The sequence below is a fragment of the Ceratotherium simum genome, chromosome 8 (genome assembly GCF_057802395.1).
Source record: "Ceratotherium simum simum isolate JZ-2026a chromosome 8, ASM5780239v1, whole genome shotgun sequence".
NCBI classification, from domain to species: domain Eukaryota; kingdom Metazoa; phylum Chordata; class Mammalia; order Perissodactyla; family Rhinocerotidae; genus Ceratotherium; species Ceratotherium simum.
In genome coordinates, this window is record NC_141907.1 from 63,917,107 (window position 1) to 63,932,179 (window position 15,073).

The 15,073-nt window shown below is 41.6% G+C and overlaps 1 protein-coding gene across 7 annotated transcripts in view; it reads left to right on the top strand.

The window, feature by feature from the left end:
• The window catches only part of FRAS1 (Fraser extracellular matrix complex subunit 1), a 425,899-nt gene that overhangs the window by 393,774 nt on the left and 17,052 nt on the right, over nucleotides 1–15,073 (top strand). For all 7 annotated transcript variants that reach the window (XM_087434473.1, XM_087434474.1, XM_014787828.2 and 4 more), the window contains 6 exons: nucleotides 722–882; nucleotides 2,849–3,063; nucleotides 6,272–6,422; nucleotides 8,954–9,061; nucleotides 10,054–10,213; nucleotides 13,783–13,899. In XM_087434473.1, coding sequence (XP_087290599.1) covers nucleotides 722–882; nucleotides 2,849–3,063; nucleotides 6,272–6,422; nucleotides 8,954–9,061; nucleotides 10,054–10,213; nucleotides 13,783–13,899 — 912 coding nt within the window. The remainder of the gene's footprint in view (nucleotides 1–721; nucleotides 883–2,848; nucleotides 3,064–6,271; nucleotides 6,423–8,953; nucleotides 9,062–10,053; nucleotides 10,214–13,782; nucleotides 13,900–15,073) is intronic.

Genomic DNA, 15,073 nt, shown 5'->3' on the forward strand with positions numbered 1-15,073 from the left:
AGACAGAGTCTGAAAACACATGAGAAATAGCAGCCAATATAAATAAGTTACAGATTTCCTGGTACAAAGGCACCTAAGTGCTGAGGAATGTAGATCAAGGAAAGCAGGCTGCAGATTGAGGCCAGTGAGGGCTGGTGTGTGACATTGCTGGAACTTGAAGGAAGAGAGGAGAGACAAGTCTCTTTCATTTGGGGAGAGACAGTATGAGCAGTGGGGTATTACGATTTCTAAGATATTTTCCAAGGTAGGGATATTGGCCTTAGAGTTTAAGAGCTCAATGATGTCTTTTTGGCACAAACATTTAAAAAAATATGAATGTCCACCCTACTCAACCTCCACAGACACTCATTGTCACAGAGAAGGGGAGCAGCACCTATATCAGTCACTCGGCTTCAGCTCATCAGGAAACAAAGCTTCCATTTAAAGCAAAAGGAAGCTTTAAAGTAATTTGTGGTTGTGATGTTATCTTGTATAGAAAAAAAAAATCTATGATTCTGGATTGCTATCAGTCCTGAGTCTGGAGGATCTCTTGGGGGGAAAAACAACTCTACATGTACATCATACCCTCATGTTCAGAGAGAAATCCTACATGGAAGGCTTCAGAAAAAAAAACTTGGTAAATTCATTGGTGAAGACAAAGTGAGTTATGAGAAAGACATGTGCCATATTAACTGTTCGTAGGATACAGCTAAACACTTATTTCTGCTCTTTTTTCCCCTAGAATCCACATTTCAGTGCAGATCCCACACCAGGATGGAATGCTGCCCCTTATCTCTACCATGCCATTGCACAACTTGCATTTTCTATTATCTGAGTCCATCTACAGACACCAGCACGTCTGCTCCAATCTCGTCACCACCCGCGACCTGAGAGGCCTCTCAGGTGAGGGACAAGTTCCAGCTGGTTTTCCCCTTCCAGCCCAGCCAGTGGCCCGTAGGGATATGGCTACGTGAACTCTGCTTTTCATGTTTTCCTCAAAATCTGCATAATTAGTGGATTTCCTTCTCAGCAAGCAACCAAACATAGGCAGCTCAGACAATGGAGTGGACAGGAAAAAACAAGGACTTTGTAATCAAACTGACTTAGGTTCAAGTCCTGATTCCACTACCTCTACAACTGAACAAAAGTAGCTGGACCTCTCTGAGCCACTGCTTTCTTATCTGTAACATGAGGGTAACAATTGCTACCAATCAAGGTGGGGATGAAATGCGTGGACATTTTCAAAGCGCCTATCGTGGTAAATTTTAGTTCCTTCCCTCCCCTGTGTTTGGATCTGTGCTCTAAAATCCCATTATCACAGCATCTTTAGAAAGCTAAAGTGCAGATGTTAGATATGACAGGATGGTTCTCCGAGAGCAGGAACTGAGATGGAGTTGGGGTGGAAGATATATATTAGGGATCAACATCTGTTAAAGAGAAGGAGAGGAAGCAGGATTGGGCTGAGGGAGAAGTCAGACTGCGATATGGCTGACAGAGCTGCAAGAGCTCTTCAGGGAGCTCTGGAGAGAGCCCATCCGTCAGACTTGTCCTACTTTCAGCCCAAACTGACAGACCCTCCTCCCCACCTCACTCAGTCACTGAATGCCAACTGCCCGGGCAAGGGCATGACCTCAGCTGATCCGCTCTGCAGCTGATGCAGACCTGAAGGAGCTCACAGCTGAGGCGGCCCATCACTGCATTCACCACAGCAGACATTTTACTTTACAAAGAATCCTGTCCATTTCCATTTACCTTAGCAAGTGCACTTTAAATGCGCATTTCCTCCCTTCACAACTGATGAATCATTTAACAGTGTTTTTGAAGATAGCACAGCATTCATATGCTCTTTCATACTCATTAAGCATCACCTTGGGTAGTGATGGTCTTTATACAGTAGAAATTAGTTGAGTGTAAATTATTCATAAATCACTGAGTTGTACATGAAAGTTTAATTGGTCCACATATACAGCTAGTGAAAGAAAGATACTATATTTATAGGCTGAAAGTTTGCACCTCTTCCTACTTAAACACAATTAAATTCAACATGTCAATTGAGATCCTAGTCCTTGTGGGGCAGAGGGCTGGGTGCTGGTGTCAGACATTCTAAAAAATGCATCAACTCTTTCAGAATACTGTAGCTGCTTTTAGTACTATAAATATTTTAATCCTAATATTCTAAAATCCTAATATTCAGCTCTCTGCTGCATAAAGGTCTTCCTTAATTTAGAACAGTTCAGTTGCTTGGCAGCATTTGATCAATTATTTTTGCCTGTAGCAGGAGAGGGTTAGTCAAGCATCATTAGCAAGCTATTTACTCATTAACACAAAATTAAGACTTTTTTCCCAAAAATTCAGAAACCATAGGAGGGAGGGATGGTAGTCAGCTGTTTGTTTGTTGGCTTTCCATAAAAGCTATTTTTCTAATTGGTCTTAAAATAATAATTCATCAACAAATTATCCATGTAGTAAATCCATTTCTTCAAAGACTGATTGCAAAGCAGAGACGAGACTTGCCAGGTGTGTCAGGCAAAGCTTCAGTGTGTTTTCTTTTCCGAAATATGCAGGGCCACCGAGCTCTGACTTTGTATTTATTGTGTCATCTGTTCGCCTTTTCTTCCCACTTTCCTGCAGCCTTTTAGAGGAGTCTGTGTACCCAGTCACTCTATTGAACAGGTGGCAGCAGGCAGTTAACAATCTCCCCTTGCACGTGTGTGGGGAGCCCTGGGTTGCTCTATTAATAGTCTCAGGTGGCGGAAAAGCTCTCTGAGTGTTGAAAGGAGTGTCCTTTCTCCCCACCCAGCTTTTGGGTGGCCAGCAAGGGGCAGGTCCACAGACTGAGTGACTGTTCCTTTTCCTCCCTTCCCTGCAGAGGCAGGGTTCCTGGACGACATGGTCTACGACAGCACGGCCCTGGGGCCTGGCTACGACCGTCCCTTTCAATTTGACTCCAGTGTGCGGGAGCCGAAGACCATCCAGCTGTACAAACACCTGAACCTAAAGAGCTGTGTCTGGACCTTTGATGCCTATTATGACATGACAGAGTTAATTGACGTCTGTGGGGGGTCTGTAACTGCCGACTTCCAGGTGGGTGCTCCAGAGGCTTGTCTGAGGGCTGGTGCACCTGTGTGCCAGTATGAAACCTTATTTGTTCTTGAAACACTTCATTTAGCACTTTGCATCCAGTGGCCCCCAGAATTGGGCCAACCAACTAAGAGAGTCTTTTTTATAAGTTCCTATAAGTGAGACCTTAGCAGCATCATGGTTAGAGAGAGCCCCCCAAAGTCCTCGAAACCAATTAATTTAGAAAATTAATGTGAAAAATGTTAAAATTAATGTGGAAAAAATTACTGTCTGGCACAATCATTTTATATAAAAATCTAATATTTAATTCCCTAGGTATATATGTTTTTTCTTCTGGATATATTTTGGAAAGCCAGAAAGATTTACATTTGATGGTAGAGTTATATTACTAAACAGAGGTATTCTCTTCCCCACCTGGGGAAATGAGTCAAAGTGACAGGTGGTGCACCCTGTCTTTCAGAAGACAAGTAGAGCACTGTCATACTAAGCATTATGGAGAAATCATTGTTTAAAACACCTTAATTTTATACCTATTCCAAACTGACAACCCTTGCAAAAATAGACACTTTTTATAGTCATTAAAAATTATTAACAATAGAAAAATTTATGGCAAGAAGCCATAGTCATAGGAGGGCAGTTATATCAAAGGGACTAGGCTAATGCATCCTCATGGGAAAATTAATTCTATGGTAGGTTCTACCCAATTTTAGGCAGTTATCTCAATGACCTAAAAATAGATGTTTGTTCTTCATTTCAAATCAGATTTAAAGACACTGAAAGAGGAACTTGTAGAGGGACCTAGAGTAATCACTTTGGGAAAATGTCTTTAGATTAATATTTGTTTTGTTTCTTTGTGATGCCTCATTCTGGTTAACTCTCATTTTGTATGCACTACTGCCCTCTACTGAGTAGAATTTTAAGGCATTCTTAGGTTTTCTTTCTGTTTCTGCAGTTGCATAATCTACATTCATTAAAATGCAAAACTAAGTGATTGGTTCCTCCCCTGGCCCCTCAAAAGTTAGTATGTGTTCTCCATGATTTTACTTCAATTACATTTTGGGATATTTTTGTTCAGAATATGCTTAAAAATCTCAAAGACAAAAATTTCTTATTGTACATGTCCCATTTCTTACACAGAAAGAATATATATGCAGAAGTACAGTCATCCCTCTCAGTATCCAAGGGGGACTGGTTCCAGGACCCCCCCATGGATACCAAAATCCAAGGATGCTCAAGTCCCTTATATAAAATGGCATAGTATTTGCATGTAACCTACACACATCCTCCCGTATACTTTGTCATCTCTAGATTACTTATGATACCTAATACAGTGTAAATGCTATGTAAATAGTTGTTATACTGTATTGTTTAGGGAATAATGACAAGAAAAAAAGTCTACGTGTTCAATACAGATGCAACCATTGTAGGCCTTTTCATCCATGTTTGGTTGAATCCATGGATGCAGAACCAGCAGATACAGAGGGCTGACTGTACTGCATTGTTGTCTGTTTCTTTAAAAATAGTTGAAACAGCTGATATATGATAGAAAGAATATGGAACTTAGAACCAAGCCTAGTTCATATCTTTCCCTATCAAATATCAGCAGACTTGGGCTAGACATAACCTCTCTGAACCTCATCTGAAATTGTCAGTAAATAATCTCAACATGGGAAGGTACCTGGGCACCCAGCACAAAGTAGGTATGCAGTGAATATTTGTCAGGGTTGTCTTTTCTTTTTAAGGATTAGTAAGTAATATGAGGGTTAAAGGAGAATAAACAGAAACAGGGGAGGGAAAAGTAATTTTTCCAATCAACTAGAAAATTCATGGAAGTTGTAATATCAACAATTGTGAGATTGGGGCAAGTGTATTTAGCAAAACCTGTGTATTAAAGGGACAGAACATGGTATGAGGTCCACATAAAATCTGAAAATTTTCTAAAAAACAGAATAAGGCATTTCAAAAGAGATTTTTAAAAGAATGTGGAGTTTGAGTCTTTTGAAAAACTTGGAATCAAATTTTAAATCCTTGACAACACTGAATATGAAAAAATACTTTAGAAAAATAAAGTTTTGATGTCCTATATATTAAGGATTTTGCTCTTTCCTTTAATTACCCATGAAAACACTTTATGTTGTATTTTCAAACAAAAGAGAAATATAAGTTCCATAGTATATTATAGTATTTAGCCAATGACGAAATAAAATTGTTTTGAACTAAGCTTCTCTCTTAAAAAATAAACACATATTTAGGGAAGAAAATATGAAACACATTAAAAAGATGACTAAACCAACTCCCCCACTCATACACACATATACACAGTTAGCTTCCCCGTGAAAGCTTCTGCTCATATTTTGTTATCCTTCCATCTAGTTTTTGTTCATTGCATAGTAAAGTAAAAATTATTGAGCCAAATTAATAGCAGTAACAGTAACCCCCTTGGAAGTGTCCTCAAGGAAGTATGATATGCTCCCATTTCAAAATTATTTCAATGAAGCATCGTAAGAGATGAGATGGGAAGTTATCCAAGTGTATGCAGCTCTGAGCTGTCTGTTGATAAGTTTCCTAGATGTGATATCCACATCCCACGACCTTTGTTCCTGTTGCAGGAGACGTGAGTACTCTCTGAAATGTCCAAGTCAGCCAACACATTTATCCCAAGGATCCAGACTTGGGCATCGTCCCAGTTAGGGTTGATTTGTGCTCTCCTACAAATCACTGGAAAATACAGTCAGCAAGGGACTATGTGCTGACAGTAGATCCCAGATCCACAGATCCTTTGGGAATAACTGTGAGACTTTAAAAATCTCAGCCAAGGCTTCTAGCAATTCAGCAGTGGAGGCAAAGCTTCTCACTCTTCAAAAGTGTTTTTTTTAAAGTGTCACCTCCTCAGAAAAATCTTCCCAGATCACCCTATCTGAAGAAGCATCCTGGCCACTTCCATCCCTTTATTTATTTTATTTTTAAAAGTTATGTATCTCCCTTCCTAGATTGTAGATTCCATAAGGGCAGTGATTGTGATTTTTTTCCACTGCTAAGGACCCAGCTCCTAGCCTGGTGCCTAGCACAAGCGTAGCACTTGATTAATAGTTGTTGAATGAGTGAGTGACTAAATGAATGAGTGAAAATTGAACTGGGATGTGACGATCATATGTCTTTTCATCCCAGGGAAGAAATAACCCTCTGTGTGTGTACATCGTTTGCTTGGCAGGTGAGAGACTCTGCTCAGTCGTTCCTGACAGTACACGTGCCTCTCTATGTATCCTACATCTATGTGACGGCCCCCAGGGGCTGGGCCTCCTTGGAGCACCACACAGAGATGGAGTTTTCCTTCTTCTATGACACTGTTCTCTGGAGAACAGGTACACCCACTGACATCTTAACTACTCCTACCTTATGCTCAAGCAAGATGAAAAGAAAAAAATAAGCAGTGACTTTTAACAGTAGCTGCATTCCTCATCCTGTTGTCCTAGATACAGAAAAAGGAGGGCCGCCTGAAGTCTGGAAGGTGTACAGATCTGTGGTTCCTGAAAAAGAATGATGTCCATATATGTTGATGCTGGAAGGCCTCCAGCATCGTGAAGAATTCAGCCCAGATAGCCAGGGGCCCAGAGTAGAGGATGGCAAGTGACAGATGGGCCCTATACTGCCCATTAGGGAGTTCGGAGGAGTGTGTGTTCTTTTGGAATATCATCATGTTCATTTTCTCCTAATTAAAAATTATGTAATTCATGTTTTCAGAGCAAAAGGGTCTTTCAATCAGATGCATGGAAATGGGAAAATATATCAAGAGCAACCTGGCTGACTTGATTCAGTTGGCCTAGAGTTTGCTCTTTTGTTGCATTCTTAAAGTGGAGATTTTAACCCTATTTTTACTTCAAGGACTGCAATGCTGAATTTTTAAAATGACCTTCACCTCAGGCTTGTCTCAGTTCCTGCTCTCTTTGAGAGGACCCCCTAGGGGCTGGTTTGGTGCTGGCCTCTCAGCTAGGAGCTCACACCTCACTCGTGTCTCCCCCCACCTTCTCCCACTGCTGTCACATGAATAAAACTCCCTTAAAACTCCATGATTCTCTCCTCCATTCACTCCAATGGGTCTGAGTTGGTTTTTGCTTTTGTCCTATTTTCAATGTCCAAACTCATTTCCCCTTACTCCTGCTGTTCCCATTCTTCCTCTCTCCCTCCCTGGGGGTGATTTACTTGATCTGAGGCAGAGATACTTTATCTGAGGAGTTTTCTTTAAAGATTTTGTTTATTTATTTTTGCCCCTCAAAGCCCCAGTAGATAGTTCTATGTCAAAGTTGCACAACCTTCTAGTTGCTGTATGTGGGACACAGCCTCAGCGTGGCCAGAGAAGTGGTGCATCTGTGCGTGCCCGGGATCCGAACCCCGGGCCGCCAGCAGTGGAGCGCACGCACTTAACCGCTAAGCCACGGGGCCAGCCCTAGGAGTTTTCTTTAGATAGGACTTCTTCTCTAATAATGGAAAGTACAGTCCTTTCTTCTGTTAAATGGTTTAAGCTCAAATCATTTATTTGCTTTATATTTTTCATAGGAAAATAAGTTCAGGAAGTTTTCACACTCTGGGTCAGATAATTCCTTGAGCTTTGGGGGTTTTTTTTGTTTTTTTGTTTTTTTTGAGATTTTATTTATTTATTTTCCCCCCAAAGCCCCAGTAGATTGTTGTACGTCATAGCTGCACATCCTTCTAGTTGCTGTATGTGGGACGCGGCCTCAGCATGGCCGGAGAAGCAGTGCGTCAGTGCACGCCCGGGATCCGAACCCTGGCCGCCAGCAGCGGAGCGCGCGCACTTAACCACTAAGCCACGAGGCCAGCCCTAGGAGTTTTCTTTAGATAGGACTTCTTCTCTAATAATAGAAAGTACAGTCCTTTCTTCTGTTAAATGGTTTAAGCTCAAATCATTTATTTGCTTTATATTTTTCATAGGAAAATAAGTTCAGGAAGTTTTCACACTCTGGGTCAGATAATTCCTTGAGCTTTGGGGTTTTTTTAACTTTATTTTTTCCTCTCTTTTGGTTGCCCTTTAATTTTTGGTCATTCTGAACTCACTGGGTATCATGATTGCAATTGCCCTTATTAAAACCACAGTTGACTCATGTCATGCCATATATAGCTAGCCCTCTACAAGCTAACCTTTAATTCTCCATTGGTTTGAACACTAAATGCAGCCACCAGGACTTTGTTTATGGTCCTATTAAGTCCCGAAAGGTGTCTTGGTGAGAAAAAGAAAGTGCAGTATCGGGGCCGGCCCCATGGCTTGGCAGTTGGGTGCACACACTCCGCTACTGGCGGCCAGGGTTCGGATCCCGGGCACACGTCGATGCACTGCTTCTCTGGCCATGCTGGGGCCGCGTCCCACATACAGCAACTAGAGAGATGTGCAGCTATGACATGCAACTATCTGCTGGGGCTTGGGGGAAAAAAAAGAGGAGGATTGGCAATAGACGTTAGCTCAGAGCCGGTCTTCCTCAGCAAAAAAATAAAAAGAAAGTACAGTATGAAGCAGATGTGCTGTAACCACATCCTGGTGTAACGTTGATAGTAAGAAGTTTTAAGAACCATTTTTTTTCCAAGCTATGGGCTGGGGCCCTGCACCTGGGCTAAGCAGCATTTTCAGGTATAGAGAGACTATGTCAGAGAGAGTGGAACAGAAAAACAAAAACAAATAGAATGAGCTGTCATGCAATTTTAATTGGCAGCTGTCTCTAAGTAGACTCTGTGTTCACAGGAATATGCAAATTTTTTCTTAAGTTACATTCAAATAAATGTGTAGCTCCACTTAGAGGTGTCACTGGAATAACTTACATGTAGGTTAGTGTCTGGGAGAGCTTCTCCAGGCCCTAACTTGGATGTTGTGTGGTTGCCTGCCCAGGAATCCAGACAGACAGTGTGCTCTCTGCAAGGCTTCAGATAATAAGAATCTATATTCGAGAGGATGGTCGTCTCGTCATTGAATTCAAGACCCATGCCAAATTTAGAGGTAATATCAGTGCTGTTTTTTTGCCTCAAGTTTTTATTAAGAAACATTTCAAACAGAGAAAAATTGAAAGAATAGCACAATTAAAAAGTCAACAGTTGTTAACATTTTGCTCTATACGTGTGTACACACACACACATGCATACCCATTTTTTTTGTCACATTTGAAAACAAGTTGCAGGCTTCGTGTCATGTTACCCTAAATACTTCAGTAGACATCTCTGGAAAACAAGGACATTCTCTTACACATCACAGTAGCATTGTCATGTCTAAGATATTTAGCATTGATCCAATCACATCCAGTCCCTATTCATACTTCTTCTGTTGTCCCACAAGTGTCTTTTCCACTTGTTTCTGTACTGTTTTATATTTATTTTATATCTGCTTATATAACAGGAAGATGGATCCAATCGAGATTCATATGTTACATTTTGGTTGTTATATCTCTTTAGTCTCTTTTAGTTAGAATAGTCTCTTTACAGTTATGTATTCATGACACTATATGACTGAGATTTAAAGAACAGAGATGTCTTACTGAGTAACCTTTACCTTTAATGATGTTTACAATTGTATCCCTCCACCAAGGACTCGAGTGGCCCTAAATGAGATTTTTTGATCTGAAATTGATATTTCTATTTATAAACTACCGAGACCTTTCTACTTCCAAGAAACATGTTGGTTGGAATTCAAAGCTAAGTGTATTCGATGTTCATTGTCACATAAGGACTCCTATTATTGTGAATATGCTCATTAGCACTGTTTCTACAAGGCACATTCATATTGTTTATAAATATATATGATCGTAATGACCATCCTGTGCGCTGGGGTGACATGCCATGCTCTCCCAACCAGTGTGAAACATGTTTTAAGGGGCAAGAGGATAGATATGACCTTAGTTGTTTGATAGAAGAATAGTAATTCAGTTTTTGTAGGGGATTCACCACAAGTACAATGAAACTCACAAATAAGTGTGTGTATGTTTCCCCTTGAAATAGGACAGTTTGTGATGGAGCACCACACCCTCCCTGATGTGAAATCATTCATATTGACTCCAGACCACCTGGGAGGAATTGAATTTGACCTGCAGCTACTATGGAGTGCTCAGACCTTTGATTCTCCATATCAACTCTGGAGAGCCACAAGCTCTTATAACAGGTGAATACAGGATGGAGTTCAGGGGTAAATCTGAAATGTTTTCCATTTCTTTAAGGGCTTTTCTTTAAAGGCTGGGTGTCTAATTTAAAAGGGAGATAGGTAGAAACAACCCCTGGCAAATAGAGAAAGAAACAAATGTAGCTCAGATCAGCTTCTGATGTATACACCAGGAAGTGGTCCTCCTTATTCCAAGGGTAAGACCAGGCAGGGCACACATCACTTCTACTCATATCCCATTGGCTAGAACTTAGTTACATGTCACATTTACCTGCAAGGGAAACTGGGAAATGTGTCCAACTAAAACCTTAGTATAATAAAGAAATTTCATTCCAATTACCCCAACCAGTGCAAAATCCAGGATATCTAGTTATTAGGTCCAGATGTGACCCCTTTTGGCCTTATGTCCTATAAAATAAATAACAAGATTTATTCCTCTCCCAGATCCAACAAAGAGGTAAAATAGGAATTACATAAGCACGGTAAAATATCCTATTTGTAAAAGAGAAGAATAGGAAAAGCAAAATTAAAACTGTTACCATGAAAAGGATAATGGGGTAACCAGGAGGCTGTCATAAGTATTATGGTCCCCATTTTATAGATCATGAAAATATGGTCTATATTTAGCATGAAAATTGTGTTCCAGCTTTACAGTTAAGAAGTGGCAGACTGTCTTAATAATCATTTTCAAAAGGTTTCCTTAATTATAAATTTTTGGTCTTATATCAGGTATTTTTTTTGTATAACTATCCCTTTGAAATCAATATATAATAAAATAATCCTCAGGGGCTGTGCTTCCTAGAACCTCATGAGATTGTGCGTGTACTTTGTCCCAATTTATAGGCAAAGAAACTGTCCTCTTTAAATCCTCTGCTGACTCCCTACTGCCTAGCAGATGAAGTCCAACTCTTTACACAAGTTCCATCCTCTCTCCTCTAGCCTCATCTCCAACCTAGCCTTCTAAACACATTAAATATCTCACCAACCCCTGAACCCACCAGCCCATCCGTACCTTTGCAATTCCCTCTGCCCTTTCTGCTCCTTTTCTCTTGCAAAACTCAAATATTGACCGCTCTGTGACAGCTTCCCTGACTCCCCATGCAGTGCTAGAAGCTCATCCTTGTTCCTACTTTGTTCCAGCTTCTACTGTAACACAGCTCATTATATTATAAGGCTTCAAATAGAGTCCCATTTTCCACTAGATTGTGAGCTTCCCAAGGGTGAAAGTCCTGCCTTATTTCATCTTGAATCCCCAGAACTGCAGGTTTTAGCACAGGTCCTGAATAAGCGTCCTTTGGGAGGTTACATTTGAGATGAGGAGATAAAATACATGGATAAATGGCAAAGTGAAGAACAACACCAAGCATTCTGTGCTCTGTGTACTGTGAGAGGTACAGAACACTAAGACCATAGCTGTTCAGGGAGGAGAGAGCCCAGCATAGGTTGGGGAGCTGTACAGGCTTCTGGTGGAGGTGGGGTCATTGGTGCTCCATGTTGTGATACGAGAAATGCCTAGTTTTTAGAAAGGCGAAAAGAATTACAGGGTTAAAGACCTGTATCTAGGACTGTGTTGGACATATTTGCAGGGATAGTGAGGAAATCGACCTAAATCATCTTTAGGGATGGGGAAAAGTAGGACTACAGGCTTGGGAGTCCATGCCATTTGTCCTGAATTCATTTGTTCAACAAATATTTACTGAGCAAATACTGTGTGTCAGGGAAGGTTCTGGGCACTTGGGACACATCAGTGAACAAAGATCCCTGCCACAGCACTACAGTAAACTAAGAAGACACAAAACAGTAGACATAATAAATCACTATAATATCCCATGTTAGAAGGTGATGAGTGCTATTGGAGATATAAAAGGTAGAGAGCAGGGTAAGGGGAATCAGGAGTGGGGGACATTGTAATTTTAACTAGGATACTCGGAGTTACGTTAATCAAGAAGTTACGTCTGACCAAAGACTTGGCGGAGGTGAAAGAATTCGCCACGCAGATTATCTGGGGAAGAGGTTCCTGGCAAAGTTCCTGAGGTGGCAGCATTTCTGACATGCTCAGGGGGCAGCAAGGAGGCAGTGTGGCTGGAGTGGAGTGAGCACGGAGGAGGGTCATAGGCAATAAGGTGAAAGCAGTGAGGAGATGGGGTAGGGCCACCGTGTGCGCCTTGTCGGTGGGTGTGTGGACTCCGGCTTTCACTCCAGTGCAGCGGGGGCCGCTGCAGGGTTTGAGCAGAGGAGCAACGTGATCTGTCTGACTTTTTGAAAGCAGGGGTCAGGCGTGGACAGTTCTGCCTAATTAAGTATTTCTGTTAATTAGGGGTTACTATTCACATTGTACATGTCAATTTTCATGTAATTCAAATATGGGATACAAGGTCTCATTTCCTGCTGGTCCGAGCTTTGCAGGAAGATAGAGACCACGTAGGAAAGCTGCAGACATACAGACTTTCAGGGCACGAAGGGGCTTAGAAACTAAACCCTGAAAGTTTGCATGGTTTGTCTAAAATCATACAACCATGGCAGAGGCAAAGCAAACGCAGGGTTAGACTGTCTCCTAGTCTCCAGCCACTAAACTGACCCCAGGCTGTGTCCTAAAAGTTTTACTTATTTATTTATTTTTAGCAACTCTCTGCTATCAACTTACTACTAAATAGATAGAAATAATACTAAAGAAATGGTTGAAGAACGAACATGGCGGATGTGAGAACTGTTCACAGATCGCTCACAATAGTTATAATTAAGATTCACAGCCCTATGCTCTTCGTTTAATGGATGGCAATCTCCAAAGGCCCTTAAGGAATCTTCCTGAAGCTTCTGGATGTCTGGCTGCCTTCCAGGCAACCTGCCAGGGCTGGGCTGCTACTCGATGACAAGTGTGGAAAATGAAGTAGGTGAGGGTTACAAAGGCTCCATGCTCTCTGTGTCATGACCTGCAGAATCCTGTGCTCCCATAAACAGGGAAATGCCTGGCGAGTAGTCTCCTAGGAGAAGTGATATTGTTCTTCAACTTTGTGAAGGGATGAGTCTGTAGAGTTTGGGAGAGGAGCCCCAAAACTGAATGCTGATGAAATGCGGGTGGGGGTGTGCCCTGGAGTGGTGTCCTTTACCCCTGAGGCATTTGCTACCTCTCCCATCAGAGCCACAGCTGACATGGTCACATCTTAATAAAAGCTTTCACAGTAGAGAATGCATGGAACAGGGTGTCAGTCAACAAGAAACACTAAAGAAAAATTGTCAAATAAGTTTCATGGAAATCTAAAGGAAGGGGCCAGTTCTGTTTTGTCTTCAGGGAGTCTTTTAGGTTTTTATACACAGTGTGCCTTTCTCAGCTTTTCTCATGAAAAGGACTAGAATAAATGAAGTAGCTTTATCTAACACCTCTGAATACTATCTGAAGGTTAGAATAATCAGTGATGAATTCCTGAAAATTGTGTTTGCAGATGCGTAAAGTTTTTGGATATTGGGCACAATACCATATCTGAAAACTGTTTAATGAAGTCAATGTGTTTCTGGGTAAGTAAATAATCTATCAATTGTGCCCTCTAACCACGGTCTGCTCTGCACGCTTCCAGGAAGGACTACTCCGGGGAGTACACCATCTACTTGATCCCTTGTACGGTGCAGCCCACACAGCCATGGGTTGACCCAGGAGAGAAGCCTTTGGCCTGCACTGCACACGCCCCAGAAAGGTAGGGAAGTACAGTTGATCCTCATTATTTGTGAATTCGCCTACTCACTAAAATTTATTTGTCACTCCAAAATCAGTTCTTGTGGTACTTTCAGGGTCACTTGTGGACATGCAGGGTGGCAAAGTATTGAGTCCCCTGACACACGCACTCCCAGCTCAGGTCGAGCAAGGCAACATGCTGCCTGCTTGTTTCAGCTCTTGTACTGTAAACATATATCCTTTTCACGCTCTATTTAGTGCCATGTTTTTCAAATTTTTTTGCTTTTTATTGGTGATTTCGCTGTTTATAGTGGCTCCCGAGCATCGTGCTGATGTGCCTGCTAGTGTTCCTAAGCACAAGGAGGCTATGCTGTGCCTTATGGAGTGTTAGATAAGCTTCACTCAGGCATGGGTTTTAGTGCTGTTGCCATGAGTTCTGTGTTAATGAATCAACAATATATATTAAATAAAATGTCTTTAAATAGAAACGTGCATAAAACAGGGTTGGGGTTTGATCAGTGGATGAAAATGTGTGGCCAGAGGTTGCAAGAACTCCACCCTGTATTTCCCCTTAGGACCAATGGTTCAGTCGTCACTAATTCAGTGTTCACTGCAACTCTGTAGAACACAGCTACCACAAATAACAGGAATCAACTATACGTCCACCTGCACCCACCTCAGACTTGGGACTGTCTGCGTTGTGCCATACGATCATTCAACCAGTGTTAATTTGGCTCCAGTCCTGTGCTTTGCTCTGGCCTAGGCGTGGAGATGATAGCAGACGACTAAAAGCAACCTCTGCTCTCAGGCAGTTTTAGTCCAGGGCCACCTTTCTAGCAGCTGAGCAAAGGGAATAAACAACACTTCTGGGAGAAGATGCTGAAGACAGAATCTGACATTATCATTAAGAGAAGTCACTTTGGAATGTGACTTTCAAAGTAAGAGACTGAGAATTGCCCATTAGATTTGGCGATATGGAAGTCGTTGATGATCTTGACAAAGGAAAGATTCAGTGGACTGAGAGGGATAAAGCCTGACTGGAGTGGGTTCAAGAGAGAAGCAAGAAAGTGGAGACAACAGGGAAAAACAGTGCTTAAGGAGTTTGTTATAAAGGATGTCAGAGCAGAGGGGCAGAAGCTGGAAACAGATGAGGAGTCAAAGGAGGTTTTATTTGTGTTTCAGGGTAGAAAGTATTT